Raw genomic sequence first — 19,337 nt, 5'->3', positions numbered from 1 at the left:
ATGTTCTAGCTGTAAGCATGTATGAATACCATGGAATGTTAATAAATACAATACAATACAATACAGAAGAATAATGGTTGGTTGATAAGAAAGAGTAGAGTTAAGAATCAGAATCAGTGGCTTTAAAATGAAAGTTATTGAGCACTGTAAGGTGTGACTACATTGTAAAATGAAGTGAAATATATCATTCATGTACTACCTTTCATATAGATAATTTTAGTTAAAATAAGGAATTATATGTATGTTTTAGCGTTCATCATGGACACGGGACCTTACCGGCTTCGATGTGTTGTTGGGACAGGAAGGAGTCCTCCTTGGTTGGGTTGGAGGAAAGGGAGCGGAATTGGTTGAGGAAGTAACAGAGGAAGAAGTTGGGCAACATTGTACAGAATTGCTGAGAAAGTTTACGCTTAATAACGAAATTCCTTTACCACAAAATGTGATCAGGTAATATTACAGCTTTAACATTTTAAAATATTGTGACTTTTAATTCAACACAATAATGTTACTTTTATTTACAACAAGAATGTCTTGCTATAACTGAATTTAAACACTCCCGTCAACAATGGATATTTCACTCCACACAGCAACACAGTATTCGTTATTGCACTTCACAGACGACAATGACAATTCACTTGATTATTGAGAACAACAATGTACTCCTAATCTCAACTAATGTTCACAAAGCACTATTTACAAAACAATACTGTCAGTTCTCAGTTCACAATTCGTTTGCCTTGGCTAGTTCTTCTAGCTCATTCACTCAAGTTCACAGTATATCGAACCCAAGACTTCCATAGACAGTCCACTGAACTTCGAACTCAAGACTTTCAGATAAAGTTCACTGCACACCGAACCAAAGACTTCCAGCCGTGTTGCTTCCGCCTGGACGCTCACTGCTTCTTCACAAACTGACTGGCTTGCTGTCCAAACTCAAACTGGCTTTGGCCTTCTTCGCGTCTTCTATTTATTACTAAACCATAGTTTCCAGAAAGTACTGTTTCGAGTGTCTTCCACCTGTTACTCGCGGCTTCTGTTTCTGGATGATTCTGTTCGGGAGGTTTTATTCCCCCCTTCACCTCGCCAACGCAGCACCTGCAGCTTTGCATCCCCTTTTCTTCGCGCCGCAGTGCCTGCTGACTTGCGTCTTTCCCCCTCTACGCCACCTATCGCGTGCCCTCCCTTCTGTGGGACGCGTGATCGACTCCCAAGGCAGCTAGAACTTTCCATCATGGTTGCCACAATATTGTTACATTTGCATGATAATAAGTAGTTCTGAACTTTATAATTTCTCACTTTAAATATATAAAAATTATGCAAAATATGTTTCTTACGATGAGTTAGCTAGTTCCCACAGACTTTCGTGTTTTTCTTATTTATGAACAGAGTGCTTTCAAGAATATTTTATTTTTTATGAATATGCTTTTGTTTCAGGAGTCAGTGGTACAAGAATCCTTTTATACGAGGAGGTTACAGCAACTCGACAAACCTGTGTGATATTTCCAGCAGTGGGCCATCTGACCTTGCAAAACCTGTGTGGGCTGATGTATATCGTGGAAACACATCTATACAACAAAGAGTGCGTGTTTTATTGTATGTCTTTTTAATACAAGAATTGTTTATCGATTAATTGGTTAGTTGATTGATTTTATAGCAAACATATTGTGTACTTAATGACATAGAAGCCGTAAAAGCATTTTTTATACACTTTTTTCCTTAACTATGTATTTCCTACTCTAGCTTTTTGTATGATCCAAAACTTCCGTATGTAGTGAGATAAATTTCTTCACAAGAATGTAATCTTATGGAAAGCAAATGTCTCGAGTCTTGCTTTGACTCTAGAAAGATATGTTTAACATTCTTCTCAGACTGTCTCCATAGTTGACTTTCATGGTCAGTTCAAAATACATTGATGTGTAAATATTTTCTGAATGAACTATGTACCAGTAATTATTCCAGTAGCCTTTGTGGTCTTTTTAGAAGAATCTCATAACGTGTAAATGTTTTCTGAATGGACCATATCCAGTAATTACCCCAAAAGTTTTGTGGTCTTTTCGAAAGAGCGTCATATTTTGTATACTGGTAGTGGTAATTAAGGGAACACTATGGTGAAATAATGTTGAAAAATGAAGAAAATCCACTTTTTAAGTTTTTATGCTCATAATTATATTTGAGACTTTTAAATGATCTAACAATGTAATCAAATGTGACCAAACATACGGTGCGTGAGTGAGTTGAGGGAAATGTTTTTTTTTCCTTTTTTCTTTTTAATGCTGTTTTCTCGACTTAAAATTTTTAAGCAGTTTATTGAACGAAAAAAACCTCCTTTCACAACAGTTACTGACGGATTGGTCTGAAACTTGTCACAGAGGTCAATTAAATGTTGATAAATTAAATTTAATTAGCATTTGTATGAAATATTAATATTAAGTTCCTTCAGAGCATATTCGTACTGCACTTAGATTAAAACATGCTGTAATGGTAAATTCATTAAATTAAAAAAAAATTGTGATAAAAAACTAATTCATTTTTATTTCTATAACAATTTTCAAGTTTATGAGCAAATATGAACTAAAAATTTGGAAAAATTTTATGCAAGGAGCTTTTTATATTTAAAAAAATATGATTTCAAAACTATTAGCTCTAATGGCACCTAATTTTGTACAGATGATAGTATTGTTGGCCTGTTTATGCAGTTTAAATTTAAAAAAATTTTGGATGAAAATTGTGGAAGTTTCAAAAATCATATAAATGTGCCCATAAGTGTTCTGAGTGCATGTTGATTTTCAGAATAAGAATGTACTTGGTAGTGTATCTTCTGTTCTGACAGAAATTTGTGCAGATCAAAAATATATATTCTTCCCTCTGAAAGACCCAGTATATTTTCCAAGGCGAAAAAGGGAGGGAGGGAAAGAGGGAAGGGAAGTGAGAAAGAAAGAAACGCAGAAAAATATGGATGAAGGGAGGTTGTAATAAAATAACATTAAATATGAGAAGTTCTGGAAAATGATAGGAGGTTGGTAACTGTAATCCATTTTATCATATTTAAATTAAACTATAAACTAAAAAAATTCGGATGAATCAATATCTCATGAATGAACCGTCACTGTGGTCTAGTGGCTAGAATGCTGGACTTAAAATCCTGTGGACCCGGGTTCGATCCTGGGAGTACCTCCAATTAATGACTTGTGTTGGGCAAGTCCGTGATCCAGGTAAGACAGATGTTTTCTCTGGGAGCTCCGGTTTCCCTGTGTCATCCCAACAAATCTCCATCATCATCTCATGTCATTGCGGGTGTAGCGTAGACCAGGCTCCTATGGCGCACACTACGCAATGACTCTGTCGGTAAATTCGTCTTTGTAAACTCTTGAACGAATAATTACAAGGGGCACAAGATATTCCCATTCCTTTTAAATACAGAACTCTCCTTTAAAATCCTGGATATCTAGCAACCTTGAAATAATTTTATCTTGTACTCCAATCTCTGCCTGGGCGTCTTTACATAAGCCCTCTGTAAAGAATCTCAGATAATTCTTGTTTGTAAAATATCCGAAATATTTCATGACAGTTGAATTTTTTATGTTTTTCAGCATCCAGTTCTTCTATTGGCAGGAGAAGCCACACATGAAAATTATTTTTCCACGACACATGGTGCGTATGAAACAGGTCAGACACAAGCTAAGATAATAATAGATTACATCAGTTCTCAGGGAGGTAACAATTAGTTAATATATTACCTCAATACAATTCTCAGTAATGCATCAACTGAGGGAACCTCAATTCTTACTGGTTATCAACTGAGGTAATAATATATTACCTTAGTTCTCAGTAATGCATCAACTGAGACAACCTCAGTTTCAATTCTCAGTTTGGCATCAACTGAGGTAATAGAGATACCTCAGTCTTCAGTAAAACGTCAGTTGAGGCAACAGTACATTATCCCAGTTCTCATCGAGATATCAACTGGAAAATTACTATAATTGTTGATTTGTGTGATCATCAGTGTCAGTTCCCTCCTCAAGTATTATACAGGGTGAACCGTAAGTAATTGTCATTAACTTCAGGGGGTTGTTCTTTTAGATATTCCAAACAAAAGAGTTTAATAAAATTTTGCTCGTTTTTGCTTCACTTTCGAGATAAAAATTGTTTTACATGAAACATTTCATAGTGTGTTTTGGAAAAACCATTGATAGAATTCCCAATATTCTCAATCTGTTTAAGAGAGCAGAGTATTATAATAATAAATTATTGAAGGAATTTTAGTTTTGTCCTTTAAATGTATACTTACTTACTTACTGGCTTTTAAGGAACCCGGAGGTTCATTGCCGCCCTCACATAAGCCCGCCATTGGTCCCTATCCTGAGCAAGATTAATCCAGACTCTACAATCATATCCTACCTCCCTCAAATCCATTTTAATATTATCTTCCCATCTACGTCTCGGCCTCCCCAAAGGTCTTTTGCCCTCCGGCCTCCCAACTAATACTCTATATGCATTTCTGGATTCGCCCATATGTGCTACATGCCCTGCCCATCTCAAACGTCTGGATTTTATGGTCCTAATTATGTCAGGTGAAGTATACAATGCGTGCAGCTCTGTGTTGTGTAACTTTCTCCATTCTCCTGTAACTTCATCCCTCTTAGCCCCAAATATTTTCCTAAGAACCTTATTCTCAAACACCCTTAATCTCTGTTCCTCTCTCAAAGTAAGAGTCCAACTTTCACAACCATACAGAACAACTGGTAATATAACTGTTTTATAAATTCTAACTTTCAGATTTTTTGACAGAAGACTAGATGACAAAAGCTTCTCATCCGCATAATAACAGGCATTTCCCATATTTATTCTGCGTTTAATTTCCCCCCGAGTGTCATTTATATTTGTTACTGTTGCTCCTAGATATTTGAATTTTTCCACCTCTTCGAAGGATAAATCTCCAATTTTTATTGTTCCATTTCGTACAATATTCTGGTCACGAGACATAATCATATACTTAGTCTTTTCGGGATTTACTTCCAACCCTATCACTTGCTTCAACTAGAATTTCTGTGTTTCCCCTAATCGTTTGTGGATTTTCTCCTAACATATTCACGTCATCCGCATAGACAAGAAGCTGATGTAACCCGTTCAATTCCAAACTCTCTGTGTTATCCTGAACTTTCCTAATGGCATATTCTAGAGCGAAGTTAAAAAGTAAAGGTGATAGTGCATCTCCCTGCTTTAGCCCGCAGTGAATTGGAAAAGCATCAGATAGAAACTGGCCTATATGGACTCTGCTGTTTCACTAAGACACATTTTAATTAATCGAACTAGTTTCTTAGGAATACCGAATTCAATAAGAATATTATATAAAACTTCTCTCTTAACCGAGTCATACGCCTTTCTGAAATGTATGAATAACTGATGTACTGTATCCTCATACTCCCATTTTTTCTCCAATATCTGTCGAATACAAAAAATCTGATCAATAGTCGATCTATTATGCCTAAAACCACACTGATGATCCCCAATAATTTCATCTACATATGGAGTTAATCTTCTCAAAAGGATATTCGACAAAATTTTGTACAACGTCAACAAAAGTGATATTCCTCGAAAGTTACTACAGTTAGTCTTGTCCCCCTTCTTAAAAATAGGTACGATTATGGACTCCTTCCATTGATCTGGTACAATTTCCTTTTCCCAAATTGCAAGTACAAGTTTATAAATTTCGCTAGGTAATGCCCTTCCACCCTCTTGTATTAATTCTGCTGGAATTTGATCAATACCTGGAGACTTGAACTTTTTCAGATTTTCTATCGCAATTTCGACTTCAGAAAGTGTGGGTTCCAGTATAAATGGCTCAGCGGTTTGTATTTGAATTTCGTCCCAATCATTTCTATTTGGCCTATATATATTTAGTAGTTGCCCAAAATAGTTTTTCCATCTGTTCAGGATTGGATGAGAGTCTGCAAGCAAGTCACCATTCTCATCCTTGATCACGTTTACCCTTGCCTGATATCCGTTTTTAAATTGCTTTATACCCTTATATAAATCTCGAATGTTTTTATTCTTACTATTTGTTTCTATCTCATTCAGTTTTTCCTTCAAGTAATCTCTCTTTTTTTTCCTAAGTGTACGACTTGCTTCCCGTCTTTCATTGAAATAATTATCTCTCTTCTCCACAATTGGATCCTGTAAGAATTTCAATTTTGCCTGTTTCCTTCTATCTACTGCAATGGAACAATCTTCATCAAACCATGGTTTCTTTTTCTTAGTTTCATAATAACCTATGCTCTGCTCAGCTGCAATTTTGATATTATCTCGGATGTGTCATTCCGTCTGGAGAAGTCCAAGTATATTTATGTATATCCTTATTGGGGATTGTTGTACTCTTGACAATTAAATTTTTTGATGTGGCAAAGTTGACTAACCTAACTCCATTGTCATTACTACTTACGTGTAGGCTCTCTTTTCCAATTGTTGGTTTAAAAATATCCTCCCGTCCTACTTTAGCATTGAAATCCCCCAATAAAACTTTCATGTGATATCTAGGTAACTGATCAAAAGTGTGTTCCAATTCCTCATAGAAGCTATCCTTTATATGGTCGTCTTTCTCTTCTGTAGGGGCGTGAGCATTTATAACTACGATATCGCACCATCTATCCTTAAGTACTAAATACGATAACCTGTCACTGATAAATTCGACCTTTTTTACTGCTGATTTTATTCGTTTATGTACAAAGAATCCTGTTCCTAATTGGTGATTATCATTTCCTTGCCCATAATACAATAAGTAATCGCCTATTTGTGATATGCCATTCCCATCTAACCTAACCTCTTGTACTCCCACTAAGTCTATTCTATATCTAGCTAGTTCTTTTGCTACTAATGTTACCCCTCCTGTTCTATAAAGACTAGTTACGTTCCATGTACCAAATCTTATAACCTTTTTCCTTTGCTGTGGTCGTGCCGGAGAATCAGTCCCATTCCGAGGCTTACTGTTAGGTTTCGTAACAAGCTGTTTTTTTACGGTGATGGTTTGTTAGCCCTTCGCCCAACCCCCAAGCTGGAGGACCACCACTTATCGGCTGTCCACAACTGCTTATTCAATATATTCGCAGCTACCCTCCATATCTGGAGGCCGTCTCCTCTATTCGCAACCTGAGGACGTGCCATGCCGTGGTGATAGGGACCCACAATACATGGTCTTTAAATGTATAGAAATTTGATCTGAACAAATGTAAGTTTTCATTCTCAAAAAGAATTTTAAAATGTTACAATTGTTTGGATCAATTTTCTGCACATTTAAAGGACAAAACTAAAATTATTTCAATCATCTATTATCATAATATGCTGCTCTCTTAAATTGACTGAGCATATTGGGAATTCAATCAATGTCTTTCCCAAAACGCACTTGGAATGTTTCATATAAAAAATTTTTATCTCAAAAAAGGAAGCAAAAATGAGCAAAATTTTATTAAACTCTTTTGTTTGAAATATCTAAAAGAATAACTCCCTGAAATTAATGATATTACTTACGGTCCACCCTGTATCTATAAAGACAAGTTTGAAAGTAAAGTTCTTAATTACAATATGCCTTGCAATTGAGGTAACTTGTTCGATGTGTTGAGTATCTCTAAGGAGGCGTGTCTATATAAATACAATTTTTCTCACTGGAGTAATAACTTTTACTCATCTTTTGTGATGGCTGGAGTTACAACAGACATTGTGAAGACAATTACTTTTTTCTGTAAATGAATTTTAAATTCGTATCAAGTGATTGAATTGGAATGTGCTTTAAAATCTTCAGTAGTTTTATGTTGGTAATTTAATTGTTTTTATACTAAAAGAAATATTAATATAGTAAAACTTATTTCATATGCTTCACAGTTATTCATTTTTTTCTAAGATCTAGGCAATGTTAATTTACGAGGGGGATCCAGGAAATAACGACCGTTTTGTTGTAATAATTAAAAAAAAATATATTTATTTGAAAAAGCAAAGTCTGTTACATAACTGAAGCTTCCTTTACTTCTCTACATAATCACCACTTACATTTAAACATTTGTCGTATCTGTTCACTAGCTTTAGAATTCCCGTGTTATACTCCTCTGCCGCCAGTTCATTAAGCCAGGTGTTCACTGTCTTCTTCAACTCTTCATCACTTCCAAAACGCGTACCACCCAGAAAGTCTTTCAGCTTAGTGAAAAGGTGAAAATCGCTAGGAGCAAGGTCTGGACTCTAGGGCGGATGATCAAAGATTTCCCAACTGAATTGATCCAGCAATTCTCGAGTTGAAGCAGCAGTGTGCGGGCAGGCACAGATTTTGTGGTAGCCAAGATGTTGCGACACAATTTCACCAAGCAAAGAACGAGAAATGTCAGGAAAGGCAATATGCAATTCGTCGAGTGATGTGCGGCTGTCTTGCAAGATTCTGTCGTTCACTTTAGTCTTCAGGTCTTCTGTGATGAGTGATGGGCGTCCGGGTCGAGTTTCATCGTGGACATTTGTTCGCCCATTGTTGAACATTTCGCACCATTTTCTCACATTTCTTTCATTCATTACAGTATCACCATAAACTTCTTTCAATTGCCGGTAAATTTCTGCAGGTTTCAAATGTTGGGCATTCAAAAATCGAATCACACTCCTCACCTCACAGTCGGCGGGATTATCAATCACGTCGTTCATTTTGAAGTGACACAAAATGCACAATGGCGACTTGTTGCAACAGGTACTCACAACATTATGAGAACACATGTTAAGGAAGCCAGTTGACCTTCAAACAAGGAAGGGGAGTCAGCTGCGCGGCGGGTATGCGTGAACGGTCGTTATTTCCTGGATCCCCCTCGTACTTTGGATATACGTTTTTCGGTCTGTTCGTTTTTTACAGTTTCCAAAATCCGGTTTATCCACTTTTGGATGAAATTGTATTGGCAGTAGTTACTGAATCTACTCTCTTTTCTCTATCATTCTAATGACATGATTTTGCCATACTGCCATTTTGAAGTTGTGTTTTTCATTGTCAGTGGTTTACTCACACACAACTCCAAAATCAAGGTATATTACCTCTTTTAATATTGTAATACTTTTATTATATTTTATATATGAATAATACTTATTAACCAGATCTGAATTGAGATATCAAAAGACTGTACTTGAGGAAGGACTGTCAACCTCTAACATATCACTGCATTATCTTTCAACAAGGACTGTTAACAAAATAATTTTTATAGTTTTTGGTATGGGTTATTCTGTATGGAATGTGTTCATAATTATATGTATTTTTTTGTTTTCGTTTTTGTTTTTTTATTGTGTAGCAATTTAAAATGTTTTATGTTTGTGGTTTTTTGTGATTTATTTTGATTGTAATGGTGTTGATAAGTGAGCGAGTACTTTATTTGCCATATTATTTCATTAACAGATTTTTAATTGGTGCTCAAATTGGAATTATGTTTTATGATATGTGGGGTTTTATATAGTTTATTTTACAATTTACTTTAGTTAAGACAACATTTATTTTATTTGCTGATAGTACTGGTTTGATGTATAGTATTTGAAGTTCCTGTCTTGATTTTAGAAACATAGTAACATTTCTGAATTTCCAGCTTATGGAAGGAACTAACATAAGGGATATTTTATATCTTCATTTCATTGCCATATTTTATTGCATCATCCATTACTGTGTTATAATAGCAAACATTTACATTGCTATTTCTTTCAAGCATATAATTTCAAACCACATTATCTTGTATCATTTAACAAAATTTGCTGAAGCAACATTTATGGTTAAAAGTACTTGAACTAGTATGAAAACCAAAATATTTCAGTTGTCAATATATTTATTAGGATAAATTATCTTCGTAATTTTTACCAAAAATGTAAAATATAATCTTCCATTGATGGACGTGTTAAAGCTTGAGGATAAACTTCTCAACTCGTAGTGGTAATCTCATAAAAGATGCAAAAATATTTTGCTAAATTTTGACAATTGTAGTATTCTTATAAATGAAGAATGGAAGTCATTTTGGTATAAGTTTAATGTCTACACATGAACTCTTAAAAATATTTTAATTGTAGGAGTGATAAATCGTGAAAGCAGATAGTCACTTATCTGATATAATGCTTTTCAAATTTTATTTTTTGTATTGTCAGTATTTTCTTTCAATGAATTTTTATTTCTTTTTAATTTGATGCCAATTTGAGTTATATTTAACTGAAACCATTGTTAAGAACTGATGGCACCATTTTTTTAAGTGAACACTAGTCTTTTAATTATGGTATCATTTTACGGTCTGCTGCAAGTTTATATAACGAGTAAGTGAATTTCATATTACTTTGTGATACAATGCCACATGCCATATTTTGTTATATGCAATAGAGAAAAAAAGTGCGAGAAGAACTAAAAAAGTTTGTAGAATTTGCTGTATGAACTCGTCCACTGAAGTAAGACCACAGTCTAATATATACCGTAACGAAGCTTGAGTTGTTGAGAGTACTAGGAACAATAGACTGTCCGGTACTATTTCGCATTGTCTGTGATGAGGTGATAGTAGCGATCCCAGTGGTTAGCAACTATCTATGGATGCATATTCCCTACGTATTGAGCTTCGTGACTGTATATGCTAGACTGTGGTAAGACACACAATTCAGGCAAGAGTGTGTTATATGATCTCTGATGGATAAAAAGAAAATGAAGTCAGAAAATTTCAGGAAATCAAAAGACAATGAGTCTTCCTTGTAATTTTTATGTTTGGTGTACATATTGGGGAAAAGTGAGTCTTTCAATGATACAAAACAAAACAGTGTTATTTATTTTGTGTGTCTTGATTATTGTCAAGATATATAGCAGTGTGTATGCTGTTGATCAATGGTGTTCAGTCTTTGCAAGCAAAGGGCAAAATAAAAATAAATTGAGTGGGAATGGGCCATATTATTATTATTATTATTATTATTATTATTATTATTGGGCGGCCAGGTAGCTCAGTTGGTAGAGCAGCTGGCTACGGACTGGAAGGTCCGGTGTTCGATCCCAGGTGGTGACAGGATTTTTTCTCGTTGCCAAACTTTCAGAACGGCCCCGAGGTTCACTCAGCCTCCTATAAAATTGAGTACCGGGTCTTTCCCGGGGGTAAAAGGCGGTCAGAGCGTGGTGCCGACCACACCACCTCATTCTAGTGCCGAGGTCATGGAAAGCATGGGGCTCTACCTCCATGCCCCCCAAGTGCCTTCATGGCATGTTACGGGGATACCTTTACCTCTATTATTATTATTATTATTATTATTATTATTATTATTATTATTATTATCGTCATCATTATTATTATTATTATTATTATTATTATTATTATTATTATTATTATTACTACTATTATTATCATCATGATTACTTATTATTATTTTAATTTTCTGCTTACTGTGTCTAACTATGCTAGGGAATATGCAATAAAATAAACAAAAATTGATGATTATATTATATTATTACTGTACATGTTTGGAAGGGCTACAAATTATTTTTAAAAGGCAACAGAGCACTGTTGTAGTAGTCAAAACACAGAGAGATACATATTTAATTTCCATAGAGTTCATTCCCTAGTTATTTACATTATGCAGTTCTCCAGTTTAACAGCATTGCTGCTATGAAATTGAGTGTTATAACGTGTGTCTACGTAATTGTTACTGATCTGTACTTCCTAAATATATGTGCCATTTTTATGTTCATATTATGCTGGTAATTTGCAATACTTATTGACATATTTCATAATTTAAGCAATTTCTTATGAATTTTCGAAGCATAAGTATCTTTATGCTCGACCATGCCGAAATGTAGTAATTATACACCTGGTAGCAGTCCTTTAATGCATGTCATTAAAGTACATCTATTCATTAAAGTTCAGGTTTTCGATTATTCTCGGATATGCAATCGAAAGACAACTAGCAAAACGTAACGCAGGCTGGAAATCCAATACTGTCGCAGAAGGTTATGTTCTATTACTATAATAATTAGTGTTAATTGTAAATAATATTCAAATAAATTCAATTTGTCATCTCGTTTTTCAATGTCGAATTCAATTTCAAGGTTATATCAAGATTAACGTTTATCTTACTCTCTAGATTATATCAAGGTCTTTGACATTCGTTGCCCAGAAAAAATCAATACTTTCGCGTCTGCGCACATCTCACAATTTACGAGCTTGCACAAGATCAGTTCGCTCACCAGTCACATAAGAATAACATGAATACTTATGAATAATTTCAATTTAGAAATATGGTCGAGCATAAAAAGTCATATGAAACTTGGCTATAATGGTAATTAAGACGCTCGTATGAAAATTATGAAACATCCTCGTGTCTTAATTACTGTCATTATAGGCTCGTTGCATAATGTACTATATTTGTACCGAAAATGGATATAACACTTGAATAAACATGCTCTTATTGTCTTTTGTTTGCAGTGTTTGGTATATAGCTTATGGTAGCAATGTATGATTCATAATAACTAATTTTATTACATTTCTTTATGTTGTCGGTTAGTCCTCAACATAAGCAGAGATATGGAAAATAGTGGAGGAGGAAGAGCTCTGATCCCCAAATTAATTTTGAATACCGTAGTTTATGAGGAAATACTAATATTATCTTAGTATCTTTACCATCAAGCAAAATATCACGTAGTGTTTATTTTGTCATAATTGCAATTGAAATTGAATATGGAGATTTGGATTAAAAAATCTCACACACGTCAAACCTTGTATTTAGCAAGGAATATTTTTATCGAAACAAGATATTTTTTGCGATTATTGTGCGAGTTATGATGTCACCAAGGACATTTTTAAATGACACCCTATATTTTTTTTAATATCATCTGAAGAGCATATATTTTAATGTAATATTTCATTTGTTTTTTTACTGAAGCACTATGGTTATGGTTGCTATGATAACAGTTTTAGTGTTAGTGTTGATATATTTTGTTAGTTCCTGTGTTTTTAGTGGGTTATTTTACTACGTTTTATCAACTGTTGTAGTTAATCCCTGTGTTATGAAGGCAGTTTTATTGATGAAATTAACATGAAACAAGATATTCATAACAGAAAATGATCGTTTTATGTATTTCATGTGTCAAAGTTCTCTGAATTTCGATTTCATTCTACTCACAGTTGACTGATAAATAGTTGGCCGATTTGGATGAGTTTCGTTAAAAAGTGTGCATAGTTCTTGTTGTGTATGTCTTCCGTCACCAAATCCTATCACCATTAGAATCTAAACTCAGTTTTCTCTGTTAAGAATATCTTGTTTTATAAAGATTTTATCAATAAAACTGCTTCCATAATACAGGTACTAACAAAATATATCAACAATAAAATTGTTACCATAGTAACTATAGAGCTTATGTACAAAAGAAATGAAATAATTTGCCTTCTTTATTTCCTTTATATTCTTAATTTCATATGAAAATTGGTTACAGCATTTACATTTTTTCAGATGTTTTTTTTTTTTTTTAACAATCGACATGCTCTATATCGATTTCTCGATTATCTAAACATATGGATAGTTACGTTATAACTGTTCATTACCAGACACTGCAAATTCTGTAACACTTATTATGATTTGATGTAAGTAAGTAGTTTTAAAAATAATAATTTTTGCTATTTGTACAAAAAAAGATTTTAAGTCTGTCAATGCTTTATCTCCATTTTGTGAAAGGAAACCTAAAAGATGTACATGTTATTATATTCTATGCTTATTTAGTTTAGAAGATGCGTTTTTTTAACGCATTCTAGTAATTGTTCCACTAAGGTCAGATTTTGGAAAGATATTCCAAATTATGGTCCTACTATTCAATTTTAATATGTTCTACAATTACTACTAATGTGTACAAGTTAATCTTCCCTTCAGAGAATAAAAATAATTGTTATAAAAAGCAGGGGGAACCTTTAAAGTTTGGATTTCCTGTATGGTGGTTGGTATTGAATTATCTTACATGCAGTTACTTATGCATATCTAGCCATGCAGAGAATTGGTGATGTTATAGGTCATGACATTCTAGTCTCATAAATCCAAACAAAAAGTATGAGGTTTCATAAGTACTTATTGAGCTCTTATTATCATTTAATTTTTACATATTGTACGTGACCAATATTTGAAAAGTACTGTATGCGTAAGTGGTTTCATTCAAGAAAGACTTAAATCCAATAAACATAAAAAAGTTCCACTTTTAGTATCAGTCAGCAACCAAGTGCAGACTTAATCTAACCTAACCTGATGTGACGTGATCTAACCTAACCTCATTTAACACGGAGTACTGCTACAGGATTATATCAGCATGTGTTAAAATACATTATGTACTATTCATAACGAACTATGATTAGTGGAAAAAAGGCATATGTGACTGCTGACTAATACCAAAAGCGAGCCAAAATTTATTATTAATGTATACTTACAATGAGTGTAGGAACTAGTTTGTATTGGTATGATTTTTTGGTATTGCAGCATACAATTATTATTCAATGGAAATTGTGATTAATAGTCTGTTTGTATGTATCTACAGTCATAGACATAGTACTTCCTTTTATCCGAAAATAATTACTAATTGAGTAGTAATGATGCTTCCTATATAAAAATACAAGTAGAAATAACTAGGTAACAAAAAATAATAATTGCTAATTGCATAAAATAGTTGATACGAGTACAAAATATTATACAACTCTCAATTATCTATATGCAGTGACAAATTGCTGAAATATTAAATTCATTTTACTGCTTAAAGGCCGGCACAGACTGGATGCTATACTATACTTTGCTATGCTTTTGTGCGATATTATAGCTATAGTCGCGACGCTGTTATTTCCGGCGTGACTCCTCCTCTTTGCTTACGTCTTAGGAAGTGAAGGCTCTATAAAGTCTAGGTAGGTAGTATCGTTCGCCATTTTTGTTCTTTCGTTCCCGAGCTACCATACGAGGAATCTATTTGCCACACCGTTAAACATTATCATGTCGTAGCTCCTATGATAATAAATCAAACGCACTGTAATTCAGCAAATAATTGAGCGGCAAATAACGTCTTCGTGTGCTTTCTGCGAACGCCAACGAAAGAGCCAAAATGGCGGGCGATTATATTAAGTATTTATCGAGCCTTAAGAAATGAATAACGTCTTCATAAGCGAATCACAAGATGCACACGTTTAAATGTAGCCGACCTGCAACGCGATTGGCTGCCGGAAATTAGATCGACGGGACTATAGTGCTAAGTTACGAACATGTGCACGCTAGATGCTATAATAATCTTCATCAGTGACATATTCTACATTTCTACAAGATGACCATGAGGATGGATCCAGAAGGTATTTTTATTGTTTGCATTGGTTTTGCAACAGAAGCGGAAGAACTGAATTCATGAAATTAATAATAATCGCAGAGAAGAATTCCATAATTTATATCACAATCTAGAAAATGACGAGGAAAACTTTCAACAATACTTTCGTTTAACAAAAACACAGCTTCAAGAGATCTTACAACTAATTCAAGAGGACGTACAGAAGGAAGACACTAGCTATAGAAAAACAATGTCTGCTGAAGAAAGAGCTGTATAAGATAATTAATGTTATATATACCGGTATTTTAATTTTACTTTTTCACTGCTGAAAAATTATTTTTCCAAACACTGTTATTTATAATGATACCTTCATTTTTTGGACCAGAAATTTTACCAACATATTTAACAATTTATTAATGCAATTTTATATTAATACGAAACTTATTTCCGAAGACATTCTAAGCAAAAAATGTCATATAAACATTCGTCCTAATCTCAATATTTGTAACATAAAAAGACACAAACTGGTATATTGGTCAATGAACATTGTGCTTCCATTTCATATTATATTTATTCATATTAAATTTAAAATTGTAATATATTACATTGTCACTGCACATGGTTGCTGCTTGAGGGTCCAGCTGTTGGATTAATGATATTGCCATGTTTCACGTCCTATATTAAATTTTTCATCTTGAAAGTGTGATTATGGCGTTGCAATGTTTTCTAGCTCTCTGTTGTGGACATTTCGTGGTCACTTTCACATTTTGCGTATGCGCCAATGTCCACTTTGTTTTGTAAAAATAGCCAGGAGTCAAATGTGCGCTATACAGGATGATTCACGAGGATTTACCGTCCCTTACGAAACTTTATTTCCGAAGACATTCTAAGCAAAAAATGTCATATAAACATTCGTCCTAATCTCAATATTTGTAACATAAAAAGACACAAACTGGTATATTGGTCAATGAACATTGTGCTTCCATTTCATATTATATTTATTCATATTAAATTTAAAATTGTAATATATTACATTGTCACTGCACACGGTTGCTGCTTGAGGGTCCAGCTGTTGGATTAATGATATTGCCATGTTTCACGTCCTATATTAAATTTTTCATCTTGAAAGTGTGATTATGGCGTTGCAATGTTTTCTAGCTCTCTGTTGTGGACATTTCGTGGTCGCATTCACATTTTGCGTATGCGCCAATGTCCACTTTGTTTTGTAAAAATAGCCAGGAGTCAAATGTGCGCTATACAGGATGATTCACGAGGATTTACCGTCCCTTACGAAACTTTATTTCCGAAGACATTCTAAGCAAAAAATGTCATATAAACATTTGTCCTAATCTCAATATTTTCAGAATTACACTAATTTGAAATTGTTTGTAAAATACCATTATTCTTGAGTTTTAAGAATGAACTATTCAGGAGTATAATTTCTTTAATTAGCTAGTATTCTGAAGCTAAAAATGTGTTGTGAATTCCATAGTTGCTTTGTACAGAATTTTTTTTCGATTTTTAACTACAAAATTACATTTTCTTACTCATTTATCACATAATTGTTACAAATCACGCCACTCTTGTGAATTATTCAAGACTGTACTTTAGGATGCATAATAAGTATACTGTATGTCGTATGATTTGTAACAATTTTTGTGATATAAGTGCGTAAATGATGTCATTTTTAGTTAAAAGTTGAAAAGCAAAATCTGTACAAAGCAACAGACAACACATTTTTAGCTTCAGAACACTAGCCAATTAAAGGAATGATATTTCTGAATAGTTCATTCTCTATTTGTAATATTCTTTTACCCTTAAAACTAAAGAAAAAAGGTATTTTACAAATTAACGTCAAATTAGTGTAACTTTGAAAATATTGAAATTAGAACAAATGTTTATATGACATTTTTTGCTCAGGATGTCTTTGGAAATAAACTCCGTAAGTGGCTGTAAATCCTCGTGAATCACCCTGTATAGCAGAGTTTTGCTCCTTATAAGGGGCTATAGTCTTCTTTTGGTGTGTGGGTTAACATATAATTACATGTTGCACTAATGTTAGCTATATATCTTTATAGTATAGCTCTATAGTATAGCAACTGGTGTGCGCCAGCCTTAAGTTGTCATTGATAAAAGTGGTTATGCATGCAGGTTATACACCACATATAAAAAAAAATAGTATTAAGCCTGAAAAAAGTTGTACAAACAGGCTAATTAGTGACATGAAATTTTTTTTAACCTTTCATATGAGGGGAATTCAAACATAAGCTGGGCTTTATATAATTATATTAGTTACGTTTTTTTATTACTTTCGCTGTACATGCATCAGGTTTTTCAGATTTTAGATCTATCGAGGAGGGACATCCTTTTTCCATCATATACAGTACTTATGTTTTGACTTAAAAGAAGAGTGATATGATTATGGAAAGAATTGACATTTCCATGATATATTGGTTGCTAGTGATAGCTTTGGGTCGTGTTGTTTCATAGTTAAGTGTACATTGTGGTCTAGTGGCTAAAGCACTGGACTTACAATCCTTTTCCCGAAGATCATGAGTGGTCAAATTGTTTACATCGAGGATCAAGAAAATTAGGTATTTTGTTCTCAGTGTATAAGAAGAGTCCAATGTGTAACTGAAATCCCCTCACAGTCATCCTATTGTTCTCTAAATCTCAAGTTACGAAACTTATACCTTAATTGAAATTTGTACCTATGATAAAATTATTATTTCCATTTTTAAAATCTAGATGCTTCCTAGTGTAATAAGACTGTATTTGATCCTGTTGCCATACTGTAATTTGCCCTGCTGCCTATTTCTAATTGTTATTTTTATTATTGAATGTTTTATAGTGTTGTTTATAAAATGCTGAATTGTTTTGTAGTACTTAAGTTTATATTAAAATGTAATTGAATGTGAGTTAACAACAGTCTATATTTTTTTTCTCGTATTCCAGATATGTCAGCATGTGTGGTTTTTATGGCTATACACCCCTTTGCTGTTCCCAGTCATTAAGCTAGATGATCCTGAAGATCCTCCATACCGAAGTCTCCGTTCTCATCCTGTTGCATTCCCTTGTTTTACAATGACTGTGGCATACTTTTGTCTTGCATCACACAAGTGTGAATCGTTCATTCATCAAGTCCGTGTATTCAGTGTATACATTAAATTTGTTACTGATTTACTGTTTCTTATATATACTTCTGTTTTAATGTGAAATGTTCAGACGTACACTTGACGTTCCTGAAATCTGGCCACATATTCTGTTAATATGGCGCTGTCATTAATTACAATAGACCTTGGATGACTGAAATTATGACGTGTTTAAAACAGAATACGAGGATCATTTCATAAATAATGCTCAGGTTGGTAGAACTGTGAAGTGGATGATGCAACACCGATGAAAATTATGTCAGTTGCAGTTGAAGGACTGAGGAAGAAGCACGTGTGTTCGTTTCATCATAGTATACTCTGTGTTTAGGTAACGAGAGCTAGAAATGGAGCCTATACGTGTCTCAGGTACTGTGACGATTGAAGACCAGAGATCGAATCTTTACGTGACAAATCCCTCCCCCACAGAAATCCGCACTTCCACAGTGCTTTGAATGGAATTTGTGGCAAACTTACAGTGGACTGTAAATACAGTTTCCTGTTGGGCTACTCGTTTTCGTGATGGTCCTGTCAGCAAGTTTGCATTGTCCAGGCGTTTCTGCTTCTGTTCAGCAGTCAAGCAGTGAGTGACCCATTACGCAGAAATTTGTCTCTTCTTAAAATTCTTTGTCAAAATACGGAATACTGAATTTTGTGAAATCCCCGTAGCTTCTGAAAATTCCTCACACATCGCTCAATGATCTTGAAGGGCATCCACCACAAGTTTCACCCTTTGTTCATGTGTTGATGTTTTCGGCCTTCCTGGTCTGGCATCATCGTCTAAGCTGACACGAAAACGAGTAGCCCAATGAGAAACTGTACTACGGTCCACTGTAAGCTCACCACAAACTCCACTCTGTTGTGATTTTCTGTGTGGCACAAAATAGAACTTTTTTTTT

The 19,337-nt window shown here is 34.1% G+C and overlaps 1 protein-coding gene across 2 annotated transcripts in view; it reads left to right on the top strand.

Moving 5' to 3' along the window:
- LOC138704631 (uncharacterized) overlaps nt 1-18,207 on the top strand; it is a 72,407-nt gene extending 54,200 nt beyond the window's left edge. For both annotated transcript variants that reach the window (XM_069832713.1, XM_069832714.1), the window contains exons 15-17: nt 251-447; nt 1,435-1,579; nt 3,591-18,207. In XM_069832713.1, coding sequence (XP_069688814.1) covers nt 251-447; nt 1,435-1,579; nt 3,591-3,725 — 477 coding nt within the window. In that variant the 3' untranslated portion in view covers nt 3,726-18,207. The remainder of the gene's footprint in view (nt 1-250; nt 448-1,434; nt 1,580-3,590) is intronic.
- Nucleotides 18,208-19,337: the final 1,130 nt, after the last annotated feature.

Source organism: Periplaneta americana, chromosome 8 (genome assembly GCF_040183065.1).
Source record: "Periplaneta americana isolate PAMFEO1 chromosome 8, P.americana_PAMFEO1_priV1, whole genome shotgun sequence".
NCBI classification, from domain to species: domain Eukaryota; kingdom Metazoa; phylum Arthropoda; class Insecta; order Blattodea; family Blattidae; genus Periplaneta; species Periplaneta americana.
This window is presented reverse-complemented; position numbering and strand designations above follow the sequence as displayed.